Source organism: Mobula hypostoma, chromosome 11 (genome assembly GCF_963921235.1).
Source record: "Mobula hypostoma chromosome 11, sMobHyp1.1, whole genome shotgun sequence".
Classification (NCBI taxonomy): Eukaryota; Metazoa; Chordata; class Chondrichthyes; order Myliobatiformes; family Myliobatidae; genus Mobula; species Mobula hypostoma.
The window spans coordinates 69,282,087-69,305,260 of record NC_086107.1 but is presented as its reverse complement, the minus strand read 5'-3'; the positions used below and the strand labels follow the sequence as shown (position 1 = coordinate 69,305,260).

General features: G+C 50.2%; 1 protein-coding gene across 4 annotated transcripts in view; it reads right to left on the bottom strand.

Moving 5' to 3' along the window:
* Window positions 1-12,143: 12,143 nt before the first annotated feature.
* LOC134353816 (inactive serine protease PAMR1-like) overlaps window positions 12,144-23,174 on the bottom strand; it is a 147,947-nt gene continuing 136,916 nt past the window's right edge. For all 4 annotated transcript variants that reach the window (XM_063062241.1, XM_063062243.1, XM_063062244.1 and 1 more), the window contains 2 exons: window positions 15,936-16,228; window positions 12,144-14,828 (listed from right to left, as the gene is read on the bottom strand). In XM_063062241.1, the coding sequence (XP_062918311.1) occupies window positions 14,298-14,828; window positions 15,936-16,228 (824 nt within the window). In that variant the 3' untranslated portion in view covers window positions 12,144-14,297. The remainder of the gene's footprint in view (window positions 14,829-15,935; window positions 16,229-23,174) is intronic.

Genomic DNA, 23,174 nt, shown 5'->3' with positions numbered 1-23,174 from the left:
TCCCCAATGACCACCCACACATCTTCCCCACTGACCACCCACACATCTTCACCACTCACCACCCACACATCTTCACCACTGACCATCCACACATCTTCACCACTCACCACCCACACATCTTCCCCCATGACCACCCACACATCTTCCCCACTCATCACCCACACATCTTCTCCACTCACCACCCACACATCTTCACCACTGACCACCCACACATCTTCCCCAATGACTACCCACACATCTTCCCCACTCACCACCCACACGTCTTCACCACTCACCACCCACACATCTTCCCCAATGACCACCCACACATCTTCCCCACTGACCACCCACACATCTTACCCACTCACCACCCACACATCTTCACCACTCACCACCCACACATCTTCACCAATGACCACCCACACATCTTCACCACTCACCACCCACACATCTTCACCAATGACCACCCACACACCTTCACCACTCACCACCCACACATCTTCACCACTCACCACCCACACATTTGCACCACTCACCACCCACACATCTTCACCATGACCACCCACACATCTTCCCCAATGACCACCCACACATCTTCCCCACTGACCACCCACACATCTTCACCACTCACCACCCACACATCTTCACCACTGACCATCCACACATCTTCACCACTCACCACCCACACATCTTCCCCCATGACCACCCACACATCTTCCCCACTCATCACCCACACATCTTCTCCACTCACCACCCACACATCTTCACCACTGACCACCCACACATCTTCCCCAATGACTACCCACACATCTTCCCCACTCACCACCCACACGTCTTCACCACTCACCACCCACACATCTTCCCCACTGACCACCCACACATCTTCCCCACTCATCACCCACACATCTTCACCACTGACCACCCACACATCTTCACCACTCACCACCCACACATCTTCTCCACTGACCACCCACACGTCTTCTCCTCAGACCACCCACACATCTTCCCCAATGACCACCCACACATCTTACCCACTCACCACCCACACATCTTCACCACTCACCACCCACACATCTTCCCCATGACCACCCACACGTCTTCACCACTCACCACCCACACATCTTCCGCACTGACCACCCACACATCTTCCCCACTCATCACCCACACATCTTCACCACTGACCACCCACACATCTTCACCACTCACCACCCACACGTCTTCTCCACTGACCACCCACACATCTTCCCCACTGACCACCCACACGTCTTCTCCTCTGACCACCCACACATCTTCCCCAATGACCACCCACACGTCTTCCCCACTGACCACCCACACATCTTCCCCAATGACCACCCACACATCTTCACCACTGACCACCCACACATCTTCCCCAATGACCACCCACACATCTTCCCCACTGACCACCCACACGTCTTCTCCACTGACCACCCACACATCTTCCCCACTGACCACCCACACATCTTCCCCAATGACCACCCACACATCTTCCCCACTGACCACCCACACGTCTTCTCCACTGACCACCCACACATCTTCCCCACTGACCACCCACACATCTTCACCACTCACCACCCACACGTCAGTGAATCAGACTTGCAGCGTTGCATGTTGCACGTCCAACAGGGTCAAACTACATCTTTTTAAAGCTGCAACATAACCTCCTGACTCTTGAACTCAGTGCTTTGACGAATAAATGCAAGGATGCCATTGATTTTCTTAACCACCCTATCAACCTGTGTAGCCACTCTCAGGGAGCTTTGAACTCATTCCCCAGGATCCCTCTATTCTTTACACTTGACTTAGCAAGGTGCAACACTTCACATTTGGCTGGGTTAAACACCATCTGCCATTTCTCCGCCCATATCTGCAGCTGATCTATATCCCATTATATTTTTTGCCAGTCGTTTTTGCTGCCTACAACACCACTGATATATATCCACCAGTATCATCTTCAGAGTTATGAATCCACCCATCTACATTTTCATCCAGGTCATTTATATACCAACAGTAGAGGTCCTGAAACAAATCCCTGTGGAATACCACTAATTACAGACCTCCACAGCTAGAATAAGTCCCTTCAACCACTACCCTCGTCTTCTATGGGAAAGCGAGCTCTGAATCCAAATGAGGGACCTTGTCAAACAGCTTACTAAAATCTATGTAGAGATCATCCACAGCTCTATGTTCATCAACCACTCTTGTCACCTTGTCAAAAAACTCATTCGTATTAGTAAGACATGACTTTCCCCCTACAAAGCCATACTGGCTCTCCCTAATTATGCCATGGTTGTCCAAATACTGGTAAATCCTATCCCTAGTATTCTCTTATCCACAATGATCATCCCATGCTCTCAGTTGCAAGCCATTTTGATTTTCCTTCCCATTCCCTCACTGACCCTTCCATCCTCTGTTTCCCCTACTGGCAGGGTAAAACCCAATGCAAGTTGGAGGAAAAAAACCTTATATTCCACCCGGCTAGTCTACAACTTAGCGGCATGAATTTTGAGCTTTCCAATCTTAGATAGCCCTCCACTTCACTGGGTTATTTGTCTCCCTATTCTAGCCCTTTCCCACCTCTGTCACTCTCTCCTTCTAAGCTTTGCCTGGTCCTCCCGTTTTTGTCTCCTTTCCCTCAAAATCCCACAGTGCCTTTAATCCCTCCCCTTCCTGAATCCATCCACCCACTGCCATCTCCCCTCTCAGTCCTGATGCAGAGCCTTCATCCCATGTCGTCGACAGTCCTGCCAAACCCCCCATCTTCTCCCCCATTTGATGCTCAGCCCCTGTTTCTCCAGCATATCATTTGTTGCATCAGTTGAAGGAGGTCTGGACAAGAAGAGGGAGAAATGGGGAAGATGGAGTTTGTCTGTTAGGAGTTGGCATGGGTTTTATGGGTGGGATGGCCGTCTGTTGTAAGGGGTGACTAAACAGAAAGAGTGCATCTCCAGAGGTAGAAGGAGGATGCCAAGGCATTCCTAGAGAGCTCAGGACTGTGTGAGTATCATGGGGTAAAGCTTGGTTAATGAGTGAATGTGGTTAATGTGTTGGTACGTGGCTAAGTGGTTAATATGTCGGTCTAGTGATCTGAAGGTCACTAGTTCGAGCCTTGGCTGAGGCAACATGTTGTGTCCTTGAACAAGGCACTTAAACACATATTGCTCTGCGACGACACCGGTGCCAAGCTGTATCGGCCCTAGTACCCTTCCCTTGGACAACATCGATGGCGTGGAGAGGGGAGACTTGCAGCATAGGCAACTGCCGGTCTTCCATACAACCTTGCCCAGGCCTGCGCCCTGGAAACCTTCCAAGGCGCACATCCATGGTCTCACAAGACTAACGGATCCCTATAGAAGGAGTGAGGTAGGTATCGCATCATGATGGCAGCTAATTACATCGAAGAGAAACCCACCACAAAGTTGAAAAACATACCTGCTGGGTATAGGAGCGAACCATCAGAGACTAGGACCAAGGTGAAGTTCCAGAGGAAAACCACTCCAATTATCAATAAGATGAAAGGAGTGCACAGAAAATTTACAAGGATGTTGGCAGGACTAGAGGATCTGACCTATAGGAAAAGGTTGAATGGTTTAGGACTTTATGTCTTAGAGCATAGAGAATGAGGGGAGATTTGACAGGGGTGTACAAAACTATGAGGGAAACAGGCTTTTCCCACTGACATTGGGTGAGATTAAAACTAGATGTTATAGGTTAAGGGTGAAAGGTGAAACATTTAAGGGGAACATGAGGAGGAACTTCTTCACTCAGAGTTGGGTATGAGTATGGAATGAACTGCCAGTGGAAGTGGTGGGGTCAGATTTGATTTCAACATTTAAGAGAAATTTGGATAGGTACATAGGAGGGGAGGGCGATGGTCCAGATGCAGGTTGATAGGACTAGGCAGATCAATAGTTCAGTATGGACTAGATGGGCCCAAGGGCCTGTTTCTGTGCTGTCATGTTCTGTGACTCTAAGAGAGGGTTGGTAAGTTAATTGACCACTGTAAATTGGCCTTGTACAATAGTGTGCAGGTGAGCAGTAGAAACTGTGCAAAAGCTTTGATGAAATTGCGAGGAGGAATTTTTGAAAAGGGGATTAAAGTAGGATAGTGTATCTAGGTGGCTGATGGTTGAGATGGACTCGGTGGCCTGTTTCTGTGCTGTTTCTTCCTATAATTTTAAACCTGGGGTTAATGGAAGACTATTAATAATATTATTAATAGCCTAAGCCAAAGTCAATAAGACCATAACATGAGCAGATTTAGACCATTTGCATCACCATTCAATCATAGCTGATTGTTTTCAACCCCATTCTCCCACCTTCTCCTCATAACCATTAACCCCTTCCCAATCAAGAATCTACCAGTCTCTGTCTTAAATACACCCACTGCCTCTGTGGAAACAAATTCCATAGATTCACCACCCTGCCTCTGAAAAAATTCCTCCTCATCTCAGTTTGAAAAGCATATCCCTTTACTCTGATTAATGGAAATATACTCTCCATATCCTCTCTTTTCAGGCCTTCCACTATGCAGTAGGCTCTAATGTGATCTCCTCTCATCCCTCATCCATACGACCATTAGATATAGGAACACAATTAGGCTATTCAGCCCAATGAGTCTGACCAATGCCTTATAAAACCTTAACACTACATCCTTGCTTTTATATTCTAGTCCTCTTGAAATGAATGCTAACATTGAATTTGCCTTCCTCACCACTGACTCAACCTGCAAGTAAAATTTTAGGGAATCCTGCATAAGGACTCTCAAGTCTCTTTGCACCTCTGATTTTTGAATTTGTTCCTCATTTGGAAAATAGCCTACACCTTTATTCTTTTTACAAAAGTGCATGCCCATATATTTCCCTGCACTGTATTCCATCTGCCACTTCTTTGCCTATTGCCCTAATCTGTCCAAGTCCTTCTGCAGACTCGTTGCTTCCTCAGCACTACCCGCCCCACCACTTATGGGTGTTTCATCTGCAAACTTGGCCACAAAATCATCAATTCTGTCATCAAACTATTAACATATAATGTGAAAGGAAGCAGTCCTAACACCGACCCTGTGGAACACCTCTGGTTACTAGTAGCCAATCAGAAAAAGACCCCCTTTATTCCAACTCTTTGCTTCCTGCCAATCTGCCTATCTTCTATCCATGGGCTCTTATCTTGTTTAGCAATCTCATGTGCAGCACCTTATCAAAGGCTTTCTGAAATTCCAAGTAAATAACATCTACTGACTCACCTTTATCTCATCTTGAATGTGATTCTGGAGCTGTTGGAGCCCATGTTTTGCTGTTTGGAGATCATTTAGGTGCTTCAGCGTTCTGCAGTCTCTGAAATTAAAGCTCCCATCATCCGCCAATTGAAGTGACGAGGGGGATTAAAGCATCAAACCAAGTGTTGAGGGTAAGCGCCAACTGTCTGACTTTTGATTGGTTGCTCTGCACTGGAAAGGGGAGAGTCTGCTGCTGCGTCCAGGTCCAAAGGGTATCATCGAGCTTTTTCTGCATTTGGGATTTAGACTTTGGACTATAGACTATTTTTCAGTCTTATAGTGCTTATATTCTGTGGTTTTTTGCCTGATTTTCTCAGGTTTTTTGTGGGAGGGGGCAGGGGATTTGGGGGTCGATGTCCCTGATCATTTTGTTCTTTTTTTGTGTGGGAGTAGGGATTTGGCGGGATTTGCCGCGCCCCGCGGGTCAATGTGCCTGATCCGCCTTGTTCATTTTTTTGCGTGGGACAAAGGATTTGGGGGTTGTTGTACCTGTTCCGTTTTCATTTGTTTTTTGTGCAGGGGTAGGGAGTTGCCGGGGGGGGGGGGGTGTGAAATCGATGTGCATGATCCATTTTGTTCATTTAGTTTGTACGGGAGGAGGGATTGAGGGTTAATGCACCTGATCTGTTTCGTGGGGTGAGAGGGAGTCGGGTGTTGATCCATTTTGTGCAGGAGGAGGGTTTTGGGGGTCGATATGCCAGATCTGTTTTGCTCAATTTTTGTGCAGGAGGAGGGATTGTGGAAGGGAGGGGGGGAGTCAATGTGCCTGTTCTGTTCTGTTCTTTTTTTTCCGCGGGAGGAGGGATTTTGGGGGGTTAGTGTGCCTGATCCGTTTTGTTTGCTTTTTCTGTGCAGCAAGGGAGATTTATGGGTCGATGTGCCTATTCTGTTTTTGTTTGTTTTTTATGGGAAGGGGGGATTTGGAGGTTGCTGATTGTGCAACCTTACTTTCCTTTTTCTTTCTTGGTTTCATGGCTACCCGGAGAACTGAAGAATTTCAGAGATGTATACTTTAATGAACATTTGAACCTTTGCCTGTTATTTCATCAAAGAATTCCACCAGATTTGTTAGGCAAGATTTCCCCTCAACAACTTTGGCCTATTTTATCACGTGCCTCCAGGTATTCCAAGATTTCATCCTTAATAATATCAACTACACTCAGATCTGCCCCAGCACTCTCAAATTTCTGGCATACTACTAGTGTCTTCCTCAGTGAAGACTTACACGAGATACTTATTGAGTTTATCTGTATTCCTTTGACCCCCATTCCTACCGCTTCAGTGTCATTTTCTATTAGTCTCATGGTTGCCTCATCCTCCATTCAGAATACCTCTTGTTTGGGATTTATCTATACTGTGCCTTCTGAAAAGCTCTCAGACACTCCAGCCATTGTTGTTCTGCTGTCATTCCTGCTAGTGTCCCCTTCCATTCAACACAGGCCAGCTCCTGTCTCATGCCTCTGTAATTCCCCTTACTCCGCTGTAATACTGATGTGTGTGATCTTAGCTTCTTCCTCTCAAATTGTAGGGTGAATTCTATCATATTATGATCACTGTCTCATAAGGGTTCCTTTACTTTAAGCTTTCTAATCACATCTGGTTCGTTACATTACACTCAATCCAAAATTGCCTTGTCCCCAGTGGGCTCAATCACAAGCTGTTCTAGTGTAGGCATTCTACAAATTACTTCTCTGGGATCCAGCACCAACCTGCTTTTCCCAAACTCCCTGCATATTGAAATCCTCCATGACTGTCGTAACATTGTCCTTTTTGCATCTCCATTTTAACCCTCTTCCTGACCACTGTCGAAGGCCTGTACATAACTGCCATCAGGATCTTTTTAGCCTTGCAACTTCTTAGCTCCACCCACAAGGATTCTACATCTTCAGATCCTGTATCAACTCTTTGATTTCATTTTCTACCAATAAAGCCATCCCAACCCCTCTGCCTGTTTCGATAAAATGTGTATCCTTGGATGTAAAGCTCCCAGTTATGATCTTCTTGCCGCCACGACTCAGTGATGCCTACAAAGTCATACCTGCCTGTTTCGAAACTGTTTACTCTTATCATTCAGGCTGTTCTCCAGTACAGGGCCAGAGTCACCAAACAGTCTTCATTCATAACCCCTCATAAGTCCAACCAACTGTAACTTGGTAATTTCACAGCAATCAGTGCTTCTCCCCCTGGTTTACTAACATTTATCTCACAAATTTGTGCTTTAACAAAGTATTTTTTCTTGCTGAACAAGAGATTTGATCTGTACAAGGGCGGCCTGGTAGTATAGTGGTTAGCACAACACTTTACAATACAGGTGACCTGGGTTCAGTTCCTGCCACTGTCTGTAAGCAGTTTCTACGCTTCTCCCCCTGACGGCATGGGTTTCCACAGAGTGCTCCAGTTTCTCCCCACATTGCAAAGTGGAAGTTGTCCTGTAAATCGGCTAGGATTAAAATCGGGAGATTGCTTGGGCAGCACAAGTCAAGGGGCCAGAAAGGCCTATTCTGTGCTGTATCTCAATAAAATAAAAAATAATTAACGGCAAGGAACACATTTTGAGGCTTCCTGTGAAAGAAATGTCCATAAAAACCAGACACATTTAACTGCCTTTTGACTGGCCTTATGGGATGGACCCTGGTAATAAGCAAACTGTTTTAAATGGGAGAAATCCTTTCCTGAGTCTTTGGACTCTCATTTGACAACAATGGTCACTGGATGAATGACTGGTAGATTTCAGGTTGTCAGAAAAAATGCAATTTTCTTTTAGTCTGAAAACTTACAGGAAGAGTCTAACTTATTGTCTTAGCATCCAGGTATCCCCCAAGTTTATTATGGATGAACAAATTCTCACAGTACAGCAAGTGCTATCAGAACCTTGACCCCTTTACAATGTTCTCTTCTCTGACCCCTATCTCAGGGGAAAATACTGTAAACTGAATAGCAACAGAGCCAGTCCAGAGAAGTTGGGGGCAATAGCTATCTACACACAAGGTGAAATGGTCAACACAAGGTCCTGCCCTATGATAATAGTTGGGTCTGGTGCATGAGCTACAGAGAAGAGTTCTGTGTCAACAAGGCAGAATGGAGTGCAGATAAAGGAGTGTGCTTTCAGGAATGCTTGGTGATGCACTGAAATATGAGGGGGAGAGGAACAGACAAGGAGAAGTAAACAGGCTGGTGATGTGGATGGATGGGTGGCAGATGGAATTTAACCACTATGAAACATGCAATGCTACATTCCAGCTGGATGAATGAGAAGAGGCTAAATAAACTGGAGGTTGCAATGCTAAAAGTATAATCATACAGAGATCTATAATACATGAGCATAGTTCATTGAAGACAATGGAACAGTTCGTTAAAAAATTTCAAACGAGAGGAATTTTGCAGATGCTGGAAATTCAAGCAACACACATCAAAGTTGCTGATGAACACAGCAGGCCAGGCAGCATCTCTAGGAAGATACAGTCGACGTTTCAGGCCGAGACCCTTCGTCAGGACTAACTGAAGGAAGAGTTAGTAAGAGATTTGAAAGTAGGAGGGGGAGGGAGAGATCCAAAATGATAGGAACAGACAGTAGGGGGAGGGATGGAGCCAAGAGCTGGACAGGTGATTGGCAAAGGGGATATGAGAGGATTATGGGACAGGAGGCCCAGGGAGAAGGAAAAGGTGGGGGGGGGGAACCCAGAGGATGGGCAAGGGGTATAGTCAGAGGGACAGAGGGAGAAAAAGGAGAGTGAGAGAAAGAATGTGTGTATAAAAATAAATAACGGATGGGGTACGAGGGGGAGGTGGGGCATTAGCGGAAGTTAGAGAAGTCAATGTTCATGCCATCAGGTTGGAGGCTACCCAGTTGGAATATAAGGTGTTGTTCCTCCAACCTGAGTGTGGCTTCATCTTTACAGTAGAGGAGGCCGTGGATAGACATGTCAGAATGGGAATGGGATGTGGAATTAAAATGTATGGCCACTGGGAGATCCTGCTTTCTCTGGCGGACAGAGCGTAGGTGTTCAGCAAAATGGTCTCCCAGTCTGCGTCGGGTCTCACCAATACATAGAAGGCCACATCGGGAGTACCAGACGCAGTATATCACCCCAGCCGACTCACAGGTGAAGTGTCGCCTCACCTGGAAGGACTGTCTGGGGCCCTGGATGGTAGTGAAGCAGAAAGTGTAAGGGCATGTGTAGCACTTGTTCCGCTTACAAGGATAAGTGCCAGGAGGGAGATCAGTGGGGAGGGATGGGCAATATGAATGGACAAGGGAGTCACATGGGGAGCATTCCCTGTGGAAAGCAGAGGGGCGGGGAGGGAAAGATGTGCTTAGTGGTGGGATACTGTTGGAGGTGGCGGAAGTTACGGAGTCCGCTTACAAGGATAAGTGCAGAACTCTGCTCTCAAATGCATCTCCACCATTTCACGCACATGTGCTCTCACTCCATCCTCCCACCACCCCACTAGGAATAGGGTTCTCCTGGTCCCCACCCCACCAGCCTCTGGGTCCAACATATTATTCTCCGTAACTTCCGCCACCTCCAATGGGATCCCACCACTAAGTACATCTTTCCCTCCTCCCCCTCTGCTTTCCGCAGGGATCGCTCCCTACGCGACTCCCTTGTCCATTCGTCCCCCCCATCCCTCCACACTGATCTCCCTCTTCGCACTTATCCTTGTAAGCGGAACAAGTGCTACACATGCCCTTACACTTCCTCCCTTACCACCATTCAGGGCCCCAAACAGTCCTTCCAGGTGAGGCGAGACTTCACCTGTGAGTCGGCTGGGGTGATATACTGCGTCCAGTGCTGCCAATGTAGCCTTCTATATATTGACGAGACCTGATGCAGACTGGGAGACCATTTTGCTGAACATCTACGCTCTGTCCGCCAGAGAACGCAAGATCTCCCAGTGGCCACACATTTTAATTCCACATCCCATTCCCATTCTGACATGTCTATCCACGGCTCCTCTACTGTAAAGATGAAGCCACACTCAGGTTGGAGGAACAACACCTTATATTCCAACTGGGTAGCCTCCTACCTGATGGCATGAACATTGACTTCTCTAACTTCCGCTAATGCCCCACTTCCCCCTCGTACCCCATCCCTTATTTATTTTTATACACACATTCTTTCTCTCACTCTCCTTTTTCTCCCTCTGTCCCTCTGACTATACCCCTTGACCATCCTCCCCCCCTCCCCCTTTTCCTTCTCGCTGGGCCTCCTGTCCCATGATCCTCTCATATCCCTTTTGCCAATCACCTGTCCAGCTCTTGGCTCCATCCCTCCCCCTCCTGTCTTCTCCTATCATTTTGGATCTCCCCCTCCCCCTCCCACTTTCAAATCTCTTACTAGCTCTTCCTTCAGTTAGTCCTGACGAAGGGTTTCGGCCCGAAACGTCGACTGTACCTCTTCCTAGAGATGCTGCCTGGCCTGCTGCGTTCACCAGCAACTTTGATGTGTGTTGTTCATTAAAAAATCTAACTGTTTTGGGGTTTGACAGCAGAGTCGTATGGTCAAAGAGAAAGGAAGTTATAATAAAACTTTACAAAACACTTGATTATTCAGATCTGCACTTCTGGGTAAAACACTTCAGGATTTTAGAGAACATCTTTAAGAGACATTGTACAATGGTTCCATGGGATGGGGACTTCAGTTATGTAGTTAGTAAGGAAAACCCGGGGTTATTTTCTTCGGACAGGGTAATTGCAATGGGATCCAATCGAGGTCTTTAAATTCTCGAAGGTGAGTAGGTAGAGAGGAACTGCTGCTATTGATGGAAGACTCAGGGGATAGACCATGAAAGTGACTGGCAAATGCACCAAGACTAGCATTTTTACACAGAGTGGTTAGGGGCTGGAAGGCACTGACAAGGTTAGTGATGCAAGCAGATTCAATGGCAGCATTTAAAAGATGTTGGGGAGGTACTTAAAAGGAAAGAATTTGCAGAACTATGGTGGGAGAATGGACTAGTTAGATTGCTAGAGCAAAGACATATTGAATGGGCCAAATAGACTTCTTCCTTGATGTAACTATTTCATGATTTTGATTCAGTAATTATGTGAGAGAGGGCATGTTGTAAATGTGAAGATGTTTCCAAAGCTCCAAAGAACCTTTAAATGATGTCATAGAGGCATGGAGGCATAGTCCAGAAAGTAAAAATCAGAAGAGAGTACTTTGTGACATCAAAAGTAACAGTGGAAATAAGAAAGGGTATGGCCTCTGAACTGAATGCAAAGACACAGAGATCAGTAAGAAGCAACCGGATAGAGGAAATTTAGAACAATCTTCTGCAGCCCACAGGAAGTAGCTGATTATCACTGGCTCCATCTTGCTTCCCAACCATTGAGCACATCTACATGAAAGCAGCATCCATCATCAGCGATCCTCACCACCCAGGCCATGTTCTTTTCTCACTGCTGCCATCAGGTAGAAGGTACAAGAGCCTCAGGACTCACACCACCAGGTTCAAGAATAGTCACTGCCCTTCAACCATCAGCTCTTGAACCGAAGGGGATAACTACACTCACTTGCCTATCCATTGAGATGTTCCCACAACTAATGATCTCACTTTAATGACTCATTATCTTGGTATTTCATGTTCTCGTTATTTATTACTATTTATTTATACTTGCATTGCATAGTTTGTTGTCTTCTGCACTCTAGTTGATCTTTCCATTGATCCTGTTTACAGTTACTATTCTATAGATTTGTTGAATAGGCTCAGGTTAACAAATCTAAGGGTTGTATGTAGTAACACATAAGTACTCTGATAATTTACTTTGAACTTTGAATAGAGGTAGATGCTACTACGCTTCTTGTATCCAGTAATGTATCAAAAAAAAAGCATAGACTACTGTCATTAATGTTGTTATTTCATGGACAGTTTTGTACAGAAGGTGATATAAAAAAATATGGTGAATCAGAGTATGTAATATGATGTATTCAATACAATGAGAACAACTGTGTTGAGACAATAAATGCAACACAGGATGTGACACAACTCTTAACCTGGAGAAATGATCCACTGAAATTTTCAGATCCTGCAACAGATATTCTAAGATGTCGAGTGCAGTGAAAATTTCAGTCAACAGAGACCAAGAGATTGATTAAATTTATAGCTGATTGAACTTACAACTGTATAGTTACATAAGTAATTAACCAATTACAAAATTTCATATACTTGATGTTTTGTATGGGTTTATTCTTTAAGAAGATGCAGTGTACATTATATCAAATAAAATGTATCTTGAATAACAGGGTGAATGGAGTGACATTACTTTGATACACTGAAGTCACAGACACCGCTGATTCATTGAGAGACCCTTCCTACAATCGAGAATGCTCTATGGATACTTGAACCTCTGTTTCTTTGCTTTTGCAAGCCGACAGGTAATTTCATTAAACGTGTGGCCAGATGTGTGAGCACAGCATGTCTACTGGTCAATCCTCAAACAAAACTGACGCAGAAGAGGGTGGAAACTCTCCGCAGTTTGGAGGGAGTGCAGTAATTAAAGCTTTGGCGGTGAATCCTATGCTTAAAGCTGCCTGTGTGTCTCCAAAATCCATTACCCATTTCAGATTTTTAGGAGCAGCAGGATTAACTTTGCACTGCGTTTCTGCATTGAAATCAGAGACATGCCAACACCTGTGGAGCTGTTTGAAGTGTCTCTGAGTTTTTGTGTAAAGAAGTAATTTGTGGAAACAGTCTTAAGTTTGTCCTGAGTTCCTGTGTTCCATATCCTTCAGGATGGACATTTCTGAATGCTTTGTATTGGGTTTACAATCTCAGAAGACCATAAGATAAAGGAGCAGAATTTGGCCATTCTACTGTACCTATGGAATCTGCTCAATCATGGCTGATTTTTACAACCCATTCTCCAACCTTTAGCTCCTTTTATCAATGAAGAACACATTGGTCTCTGTCTTAAATACACACAATGAATTGGCGTCCTCAGCTCTCCGTGGTAATGAATTCCACAGGTTCACCATCCTCCACTGAAGAAATTCCTCTTCATTTCAGTTCTAAATATATGATCGTTATTCTGAGACTATACCCTTGGATCCTAGACCCTGCTACTAATGGAAACGTCCTCTCCATGTCCACTCTATCCAGGCCTTCTCAGTATTCAGTAGGTTTCAATGAGTTCCCCCCACCCCCCTTTCCCTCTGAACTTCATCGAGTACAGTCCCAGACCAATAATATTCCTCATACTTTAAACTCAGTGGTGGAGACCCCAGAGTTAAGGTTATTTAATATATTTTAACCTCTAACTCAGAATTATGTAGATTCAACCCACTGTACATATTCTAAACAACACAGCCCAGGCTAACATCCCATTGTCAAGCTGGTGTGGGCAAGAGTGTGGTTGGAAAACATTAAAATAACATATTTTGTGATCCACTGTAGAATATTTTGGAGGACTGATAAAGAACTATACATTACTTTCATATTACTGAGCAGAAATTTTGAAATTTTGGCGAGGACATAAACGTTAAATAAATGCAACAGTGAGAAGGTTCTCAGCAAGTTTTCAGAAGAGGTGGCAATGAAATGGGTAGAATACGGGCAGGTGGGACAGGTTTACAGCAATGGACTCAGGAAGATGCACATAACAAAATGATCCCTGGTACAGGGGAAGGAATGTGACCTCTGGGAAGAGGGAATGTGACCCCTCAGAATGTGAATGTGATCCATGGGAGATGGACTACATCCTCTGTAGACAGGGTTAAAGATCCCTGGAGAAGGAATATGATTCCTATGGGAAGAAGGGTAGGAGACGAATCCAATAATTGTTCTGTGAATGAATTTAGTTGAATAGGTTGAGGCATTGCTGATTAAACTCATTGAAGTCACTAAGTCAGTAGTTGTGTTTGATGGATGAAGCGTGCTGATTGGTGCAGCTGTTGCGTGCTTTTATTGGTTGCCTTGTATAAACAACGCTGTAAGTTCGAAGGAGGCAGTTGTGAAACCAGGCCCATTATGAGTTGCCTGTCCTCCGGTTAGCATCACCATGTGCTGCTTCCGTGAGGGATTCCTACTTCAGGTGCTTCTCGATCCAGTCTTTGAACGGTGCTACGTTGGTATAGACGGTGAAAAGTTCTTGGCTGCATTCCCTCTCGTAGCCCCAGCTGACCAGACCCACCAGGTACCAGGTGGACATTTCACCGGCCTTGTCTGCTGCTGGGAAGGTGGCCACCCCTCCCGTCTCCAGTGGGCAGATGTTTGAGAAACTTCGGGGATCCTGACGGGCACAGAACATGTTCTCGGTGATGCTGACAGAGATCCCGTTCTCCTCGTACTGCTGCTCGCACTGGACCGCGTCGCCAATCTCGATGGTGCCCACGCGCAGGGTGTCATTGCCGCGGCCAGACTCCTTGGGCTCACTCTGTATCCTCCAGCCGGTGACATAGCCCTGGGCGCTGATGGTCGATAGATCCTTCACGTCAGGAAGACACACTGGCTGTACCTGGTTGGTGATCTTCGCCTTGTCCATCAGTTTGATGATAGCAACGTCGGAATCCAGCAGAACCGGGTCGTAGGAAGGATGCACAATGACTCCAGCAATCTGAAGAAAGTAAAGTGAGAATCTCAGAATGGTAGGTTAAAATATTGTTCTGCTTTGTTGGTTGCCTACCGCTTTTCAGGATGAAACACATACAAAATGCTGAAGAAACTTAACAGACCAGGCAGCATCTATAGGAGGGAAATAAAACATCGACTGTTTATTCATTTCCTGGCCTGTTGAGTTCCTCCAGCATTTTGTGTGTGTTGCTCAATCTCTTGTGTCTCTGCCCTTCAGGATGGGCGAGCAGTCAGCACCCTTAGCACGCTCCCTATGCAGCTCCCTCTGCATTGCCCTATTGGTGTTAGGTACAGCTCTTCCCAATCTCAGTATGTACTCCTATGGAAAGTTTGCACCTCAGGAAGAGCAGAAATGGGGAGAGACTTTGGGTAACAAAATGTTACTGCGGGTAGTGCAGTTGCCTTCCAGCCCCAGGAACCTAGGCTTGCTTCTCTCCCCTTCTTATCATTGTTTCCTTTCACCCACCCCTGCCTTCTTAATGCATCATTCTTTAGAAGGGTCACCCTCATATATCAGCGACTAGCTTTGTTAATTCTCGTGGGGAGATACCTTTAGCATCAGTTAGACAGAACATTGAGTACTCGCAATGAGAATGGCTGGTAGGATTGTTCCCTCACAGCTCCAGTCACCTGGGCTCAATCATGGCCTCTGCCACTGTCTCTGTGAAATGTTCCCCCTGGATACCCTGGTTTTCCTCCACGTGTTCCAGCTTCCTCACCCTGCCCCTCCACCCCCACCCCCCACCCGTCCGCAAGACATGACGATTTGGTGGGTCTGTTGACCAAGGAAGTGGTAGAAACTGAAGAGGAGTTAATGGGAATATGGGAATAAAATGGAATTAGTGTGGAATCAGTGACGGTCAGCAATGACTTGGTGAATCAAAGGGCTGATTCCTTGCTAAGTATCTCAATTACACTATGAAACATAGCCCATGTCCAACAGTGAATGCTTAGAGGACAAAGCAGTCTGCTGGTTCATTCAACAATGGGGAAAGGGGTTCTTAGATTACACGTCAGAGCAATGAGTACCGTCCCTTCAGGGTCTGATCACCAGAGGAGCTCCCTGCCCCTTCAGGATGAAGCCACCTACCTGCAGGTACTGCCGGCTCTCCTCCTGCTTGGCTTCGTCGTAGAAGTACTTCCCCAGGACCACCATCAGATCTGCCGTGTTGATAAGTGCCACCTTGCCCAGCTCCGTCACACAATGGGCAGCTACCACCACGCTGCGCTCGTTGAGAACTGCCCCACTGCAGGCCAGAAACCAGGAGTGCCCGCTGACAATCTCATTGCTGGTCTGGGACACCTTCTGGTAGAGCGCGGCCTGCCAGGGCCAGGCTATCGAGGGCAGGTTCTGCCGGCTGAAGTTGCCCAGCTTTCCGCAGACTGCAGATCAGGAGAGAAAGAGAGAAAGGCAGGGTGAATGTTACTCTTCAGGGAGGCACATGAGGAGATACCAGACAAAGAGAAAGGTCGCAGTCAGTCTGAGCACCACACCAGAATACAATGATATACACCTTGAAATTGGAGCATCTAGAAGTATTATAATACTAAACCATCAGACCATAAGGTATTTGGCACAAAGAAATTCTGCAGATGCTGTAAGTCTTGAGTGACACACACAAAATGCTGGAGAAACTCAGTGAGTCAGGTAGTATCAATGGAGGGGAATGAACAGTCAACGTTTCAGGCCAAGACCCTTCATCAGGACTGATATAAGAACAGTTTTATCCCACTTGGCCCATCAAGTCTGCTCTGCTATTAATCATGGCTGATTATTTTACAACCCCATTCCCCCACCTTCTATCAATTAGCCTTAACACTTTACAACCAAGAACCCAACAATTTGCCCTGAATGACTTGTCCTCCACAGTCTCTGCGGCAATGGATTACATCTTCCGGCTGAAGAAATTCCTTCTCATATCAGTACCTTTTTGCTGAGACCATTCCTTAGACCAAAGTCTCTTAAGCTAATGGAAACATCTCTCCACATCCACTCTATCCAGGCCTTTCAGTATCCAGAAGATTTTAAAAAGCTTTCCCTTCATTCTTCAGAACTCTATTAAGAACAACCCCAGAGACATCAGACGCCCCTCATACACTCAGCCTGTTATTGACAACATCAGGGACGTGGATCAGAAGAAACTCAGAAGACCTGCATTAGAGGTGGAAGGGTCCCATCACCTCACAACTATTGCCCTTCTGCCCCAGCTGTGGCAGGATCTAGGGGTCACCACCAAAGAGGCAAGTCATCCATCCTCCATCCTGAAGAACTGCCTGAGAAGAAGGCAATGGAAGATGTGTTTAACATAATTAATGGATTATTTGGGTAGACAGAGGGAAATTATTTCCCTCTATCGAGAGATATTGAGGCTCTAGTTAAGAAAAAGAGGAAGTTATACACAATACATAAAGAATGGAAACTAGTGAATCTCTTGATGACCATCTTGTGCACTTAAGAGAGAAGTTAGGAGGACAAAGATGATATGAGAAAGATATGGCAGGCAAGATGAAGCAAATCCCCAAAAGTTTCTACAGGTATATTAAGAGTAAAAGGGTAAACTGGGAGAGAACAGGTCCCCTTAAAGATCAGCAATTGTCCTTCTTTGATTCTATTGTGTTTCTTGTATTTACTGTGAATGCCTACAAGTAGATTGCATCTCGGGGTTGTACAAGGTGACATATGCACTTTGACCTTTGAGTTTGGATTAAAGATGCAAAAGCAGAAATGGAAAATTTTCTTTCATATTTACCTGGAATAGTTTCTTTATGGGTCAGGTGAAAAGCTCCCGTCAGAGGACAGATCAACATCATCAAATTGGAAAATTTGTTGTGGAGGGACACTTCAGCCCATGAACTTTGAGAATATTATTCCCAAATTATTCCTTTATGTTGCACCCCTCTTATCCAGCTCTCATTTTCCCAGCTCCTATGTCTGACCAAATTTGACTGATCCTTTCCTTGTTCCCCCCTACCCTGTCTCCACTTCACAGCACTCCTAACCCCTCGCCAACCATGCCCACTCCAGCCCAGTTTCTCACCCCAATAACAACTGTTGTCCTTCAGTCATCCCTCTTCCTGCTCCCCCTCCCCAGTCGCACTGCAATCATCCCTCCACCAGTCACCATCCCCACCCCCATCCTCTCCTGCTCCCCCTCCCCAGTCGCACTGCAATCATCCCTCCACCAGTCACCATCCCCACCCCCATCCTCTCCTGCTCCCCCTCCCCAGTCGCACCGTAATCATCCCTCCACCAGTCACCATCCCCACCCCCATCCTCTCCTGCTCCCCCCCAGTCGCACTGCAATCATCCCTCCACCAGTCACCATCCCCACCCCCATCCTCTCCTGCTCCCCCTCCCCAGTCGCACCGTAATCATCCCTCCACCAGTCACCATCCCCACCCCCATCCTCTCCTGCTCCCCCTCCCCAGTCGCACCGTAATCATCCCTCCACCAGTCACCATCCCCACCCCCATCCTCTCTTGCTCCCCCTCCCCAGTCGCACCGCAATCATCCCTCCACCAGTCACCATCCCCACCCCCATCCTCTCTTGCTCCCCCTCCCCAGTCGCACCGCAATCATCCCTCCACCAGTCACCATCCCCACCCCCATCCTCTCCTGCTCCCCCTCCCCAGTCGCACTGCAATCATCCCTCCACCAGTCACCATCCCCACCCCCATCCTCTCCTGCTCCCCCTCCCCAGTCGCACCGCAATCATCCCTCCACCAGTCACCATCCCCACCCCCATCCTCCCCAGTCGCACTGCAATCATCCCTCCCCAGTCTGCACCGCAATCATCCCTCCACCAGTCACCATCCCCACCCCCATCCTCTCCTGCTCCCCCTCCCCAGTCGCACTGCAATCATCCCTCCACCAGTCACCATCCCCACCCCCATCCTCTCCTGCTCCCCCTCCCCAGTCGCACTGCAATCATCCCTCCACCAGTCACCATCCCCACCCCCATCCTCTCCTGCTCCCCCTCCCCAGTCGCACCGCAATCATCCCTCCACCAGTCACCATCCCCACCCCCATCCTCTCCTGCTCCCCCTCCCCCCAGTCGCCAATCATCCCTCCACCAGTCACCATCCCCACCCCCATCCTCTCCCTCCCCACCAGTCACTGCAATCATCCCTCCACCAGTCACCATCCCCACCCCCATCCTCTCCTGCTCCCCCCCCAGTCGCACGCAATCATCCCTCCACCAGTCCGCTCCCCCCCCAGTCGCCGCAATCATCCCTCCACCAGTCACCATCCCCACCCCCATCCTCTCCTGCTCCCCCCTCCCCAGTCGCACTGCAATCATCCCTCCACCAGTCACCATCCCCACCCCCATCCTCTCCTGCTCCCCCCCCAGTCGCACTGCAATCATCCCTCCACCAGTCACCATCCCCACCCCCATCCTCTCCTGCTCCCCCTCCCCAGTCGCACCGCAATCATCCCTCCACCAGTCACCATCCCCACCCCCATCCTCTCCTGCTCCCCCTCCCCAGTCGCACTGCAATCATCCCTCCACCAGTCACCATCCCCACCCCCATCCTCTCCTGCTCCCCCTCCCCAGTCGCACCGCAATCATCCCTCCACCAGTCACCATCCCCACCCCCATCCTCTCCTGCTCCCCCTCCCCAGTCGCACTGCAATCATCCCTCCACCAGTCACCATCCCCACCCCCATCCTCTCCTGCACCATCCCCACCCCCATCCACCCTCCTCTCTCCCTCCCCAGTCGCACTGCAATCATCCCTCCACCAGTCACCATCCCCACCCCCATCCTCTCCTGCTCCCCCTCCCCAGTCGCACCGCAATCATCCCTCCACCAGTCACCATCCCCACCCCCATCCTCTCCTGCTCCCCCCCCCAGTCGCACCGCAATCATCCCTCCACCAGTCACCATCCCCACCCCCATCCTCTCCTGCTCCCCCCCCCAGTCGCACTGCAATCATCCCTCCACCAGTCACCATCCCCACCCCCATCCTCTCCTGCTCCCCCTCCCCAGTCGCACTGCAATCATCCCTCCACCAGTCACCATCCCCACCCCCATCCTCTCCTGCTCCCCCCCAGTCGCACCGTAATCATCCCTCCACCAGTCACCATCCCCACCCCCATCCTCTCCTGCTCCCCCTCCCCAGTCGCACTGCAATCATCCCTCCACCAGTCACCATCCCCACCCCCATCCTCTCCTGCTCCCCCTCCCCAGTCGCACTGCAATCATCCCTCCACCCCCATCCCCACCCCCCCAGTCGCACTGCAATCATCCCTCCACCAGTCACCATCCCCACCCCCATCCTCTCCTGCTCCCCCTCCCCAGTCGCACCGCAATCATCCCTCCACCAGTCACCATCCCCACCCCCATCCTCTCCTGCTCCCCCCCCCAGTCGCACCGCAATCATCCCTCCACCAGTCACCATCCCCACCCCCATCCTCTCCTGCTCCCCCTCCCCAGTCGCACCGCAATCATCCCTCCACCAGTCACCATCCCCACCCCCATCCTCTCCTGCTCCCCCCCCCAGTCGCACCGCAATCATCCCTCCACCAGTCACCATCCCCACCCCCATCCTCTCCTGCTCCCCCTCCCCAGTCGCACCGCAATCATCCCTCCACCAGTCACCATCCCCACCCCCATCCTCTCCTGCTCCCCCTCCCCAGTCGCACTGCAATCATCCCTCCACCAGTCACCATCCCCACCCCCATCCTCTCCTGCTCCCCCTCCCCAGTCGCACTGCAATCATCCCTCCACCAGTCACCATCCCCACCCCCATCCTCTCCTGCTCCCCCCCCCAGTCGCACCGCAATCATCCCTCCACCAGTCACCATCCCCACCCCCATCCTCTCCTGCTCCCCCTCCCCAGTCGCACCGCAATCATCCCTCCACCAGTCACCATCCCCACCCCCATCCTCTCCTGCTCCCCTCCCCCAGTCGCACTGCAATCATCCCTCCACCAGTCACCATCCCCACCCCCATCCTCTCCTGCTCCCCCTCCCCAGTCGCACTGCAATCATCCCTCCACCAGTCACCATCCCCACCCCCATCCTCTCCTGCTCCCCCCCCCCAGTCGCACCGCAATCATCCCTCCACCAGTCACCATCCCCACCCCCATCCTCTCCTGCTCCCCCTCCCCAGTCGCACTGCAATCATCCCTCCACCAGTCACCATCCCCACCCCCATCCTCTCCTGCTCCCCCCCCCAGTCGCACTGCAATCATCCCTCCACCAGTCACCATCCCCACCCCCATCCTCTCCTGCTCCCCCTCCCCAGTCGCACTGCAATCATCCCTCCACCAGTCACCATCCCCACCCCCATCCTCTCCTGCTCCCCCTCCCCAGTCGCACTGCAATCATCCCTCCACCAGTCACCATCCCCACCCCCATCCTCTCCTGCTCCCCCTCCCCAGTCGCACTGCAATCATCCCTCCACCAGTCACCATCCCCACCCCCATCCTCTCCTGCTCCCCCTCCCCAGTCGCACTGCAATCATCCCTCCACCAGTCACCATCCCCACCCCCATCCTCTCCTGCTCCCCCCTCCCCAGTCGCACTGCAATCATCCCTCCACCAGTCACCATCCCCACCCCCATCCTCTCCTGCTCCCCCTCCCCAGTCGCACTGCAATCATCCCTCCACCAGTCACCATCCCCACCCCCATCCTCTCCTGCTCCCCCTCCCCAGTCGCACCGCAATCATCCCTCCACCAGTCACCATCCCCACCCCCATCCTCTCCTGCTCCCCCTCCCCAGTCGCACTGCAATCATCCCTCCACCAGTCACCATCCCCACCCCCATCCTCTCCTGCTCCCCCTCCCCAGTCGCACCGCAATCATCCCTCCACCAGTCACCATCCCCACCCCCATCCTCTCCTGCTCCCCCTCCCCAGTCGCACTGCAATCATCCCTCCACCAGTCACCATCCCCACCCCCATCCTCTCCTGCTCCCCCTCCCCAGTCGCACCGCAATCATCCCTCCACCAGTCACCATCCCCACCCCCATCCTCTCCTGCTCCCCCCTCCCCAGTCGCACCGCAATCATCCCTCCACCAGTCACCATCCCCACCCCCATCCTCTCCTGCTCCCCCTCCCCAGTCGCACCGCAATCATCCCTCCACCAGTCACCATCCCCACCCCCATCCTCTCCTGCTCCCCCCCCCAGTCGCACCGCAATCATCCCTCCACCAGTCACCATCCCCACCCCCATCCTCTCCTGCTCCCCCTCCCCAGTCGCACTGCAATCATCCCTCCACCAGTCACCATCCCCACCCCCATCCTCTCCTGCTCCCCCTCCCCAGTCGCACTGCAATCATCCCTCCACCAGTCACCATCCCCACCCCCATCCTCTCCTGCTCCCCCTCCCCAGTCGCACTGCAATCATCCCTCCACCAGTCACCATCCCCACCCCCATCCTCTCCTGCTCCCCCTCCCCAGTCGCACTGCAATCATCCCTCCACAAGTCACCATCCCCACCCCCATCCTCTCCTGCTCCCCCCCCAGTCGCACCGCAATCATCCCTCCACCAGTCACCATCCCCACCCCCATCCTCTCCTGCTCCCCCTCCCCAGTCGCACTGCAATCATCCCTCCACCAGTCACCATCCCCACCCCCATCCTCTCCTGCTCCCCCTCCCCAGTCGCACTGCAATCATCCCTCCACCAGTCACCATCCCCACCCCCATCCTCTCCTGCTCCCCCTCCCCAGTCGCACTGCAATCATCCCTCCACCAGTCACCATCCCCACCCCCATCCTCTCCTGCTCCCCCTCCCCAGTCGCACCGTAATCATCCCTCCACCAGTCACCATCCCCACCCCCATCCTCTCCTGCTCCCCCTCCCCAGTCGCACTGCAATCATCCCTCCACCAGTCACCATCCCCACCCCCATCCTCTCCTGCTCCCCCTCCCCAGTCGCACCGTAATCATCCCTCCACCAGTCACCATCCCCACCCCCATCCTCTCCTGCTCCCCCTCCCCAGTCGCACCGCAATCATCCCTCCACCAGTCACCATCCCCACCCCCATCCTCTCCTGCTCCCCCTCCCCAGTCGCACTGCAATCATCCCTCCACCAGTCACCATCCCCACCCCCATCCTCTCCTGCTCCCCCTCCCCAGTCGCACTGCAATCATCCCTCCACCAGTCACCATCCCCACCCCCATCCTCTCCTGCTCCCCCTCCCCAGTCGCACTGCAATCATCCCTCCACCAGTCACCATCCCCACCCCCATCCTCTCCTGCTCCCCCTCCCCAGTCGCACCGCAATCATCCCTCCACCAGTCACCATCCCCACCCCCATCCTCTCCTGCTCCCCCCCCCAGTCGCACCGCAATCATCCCTCCACCAGTCACCATCCCCACCC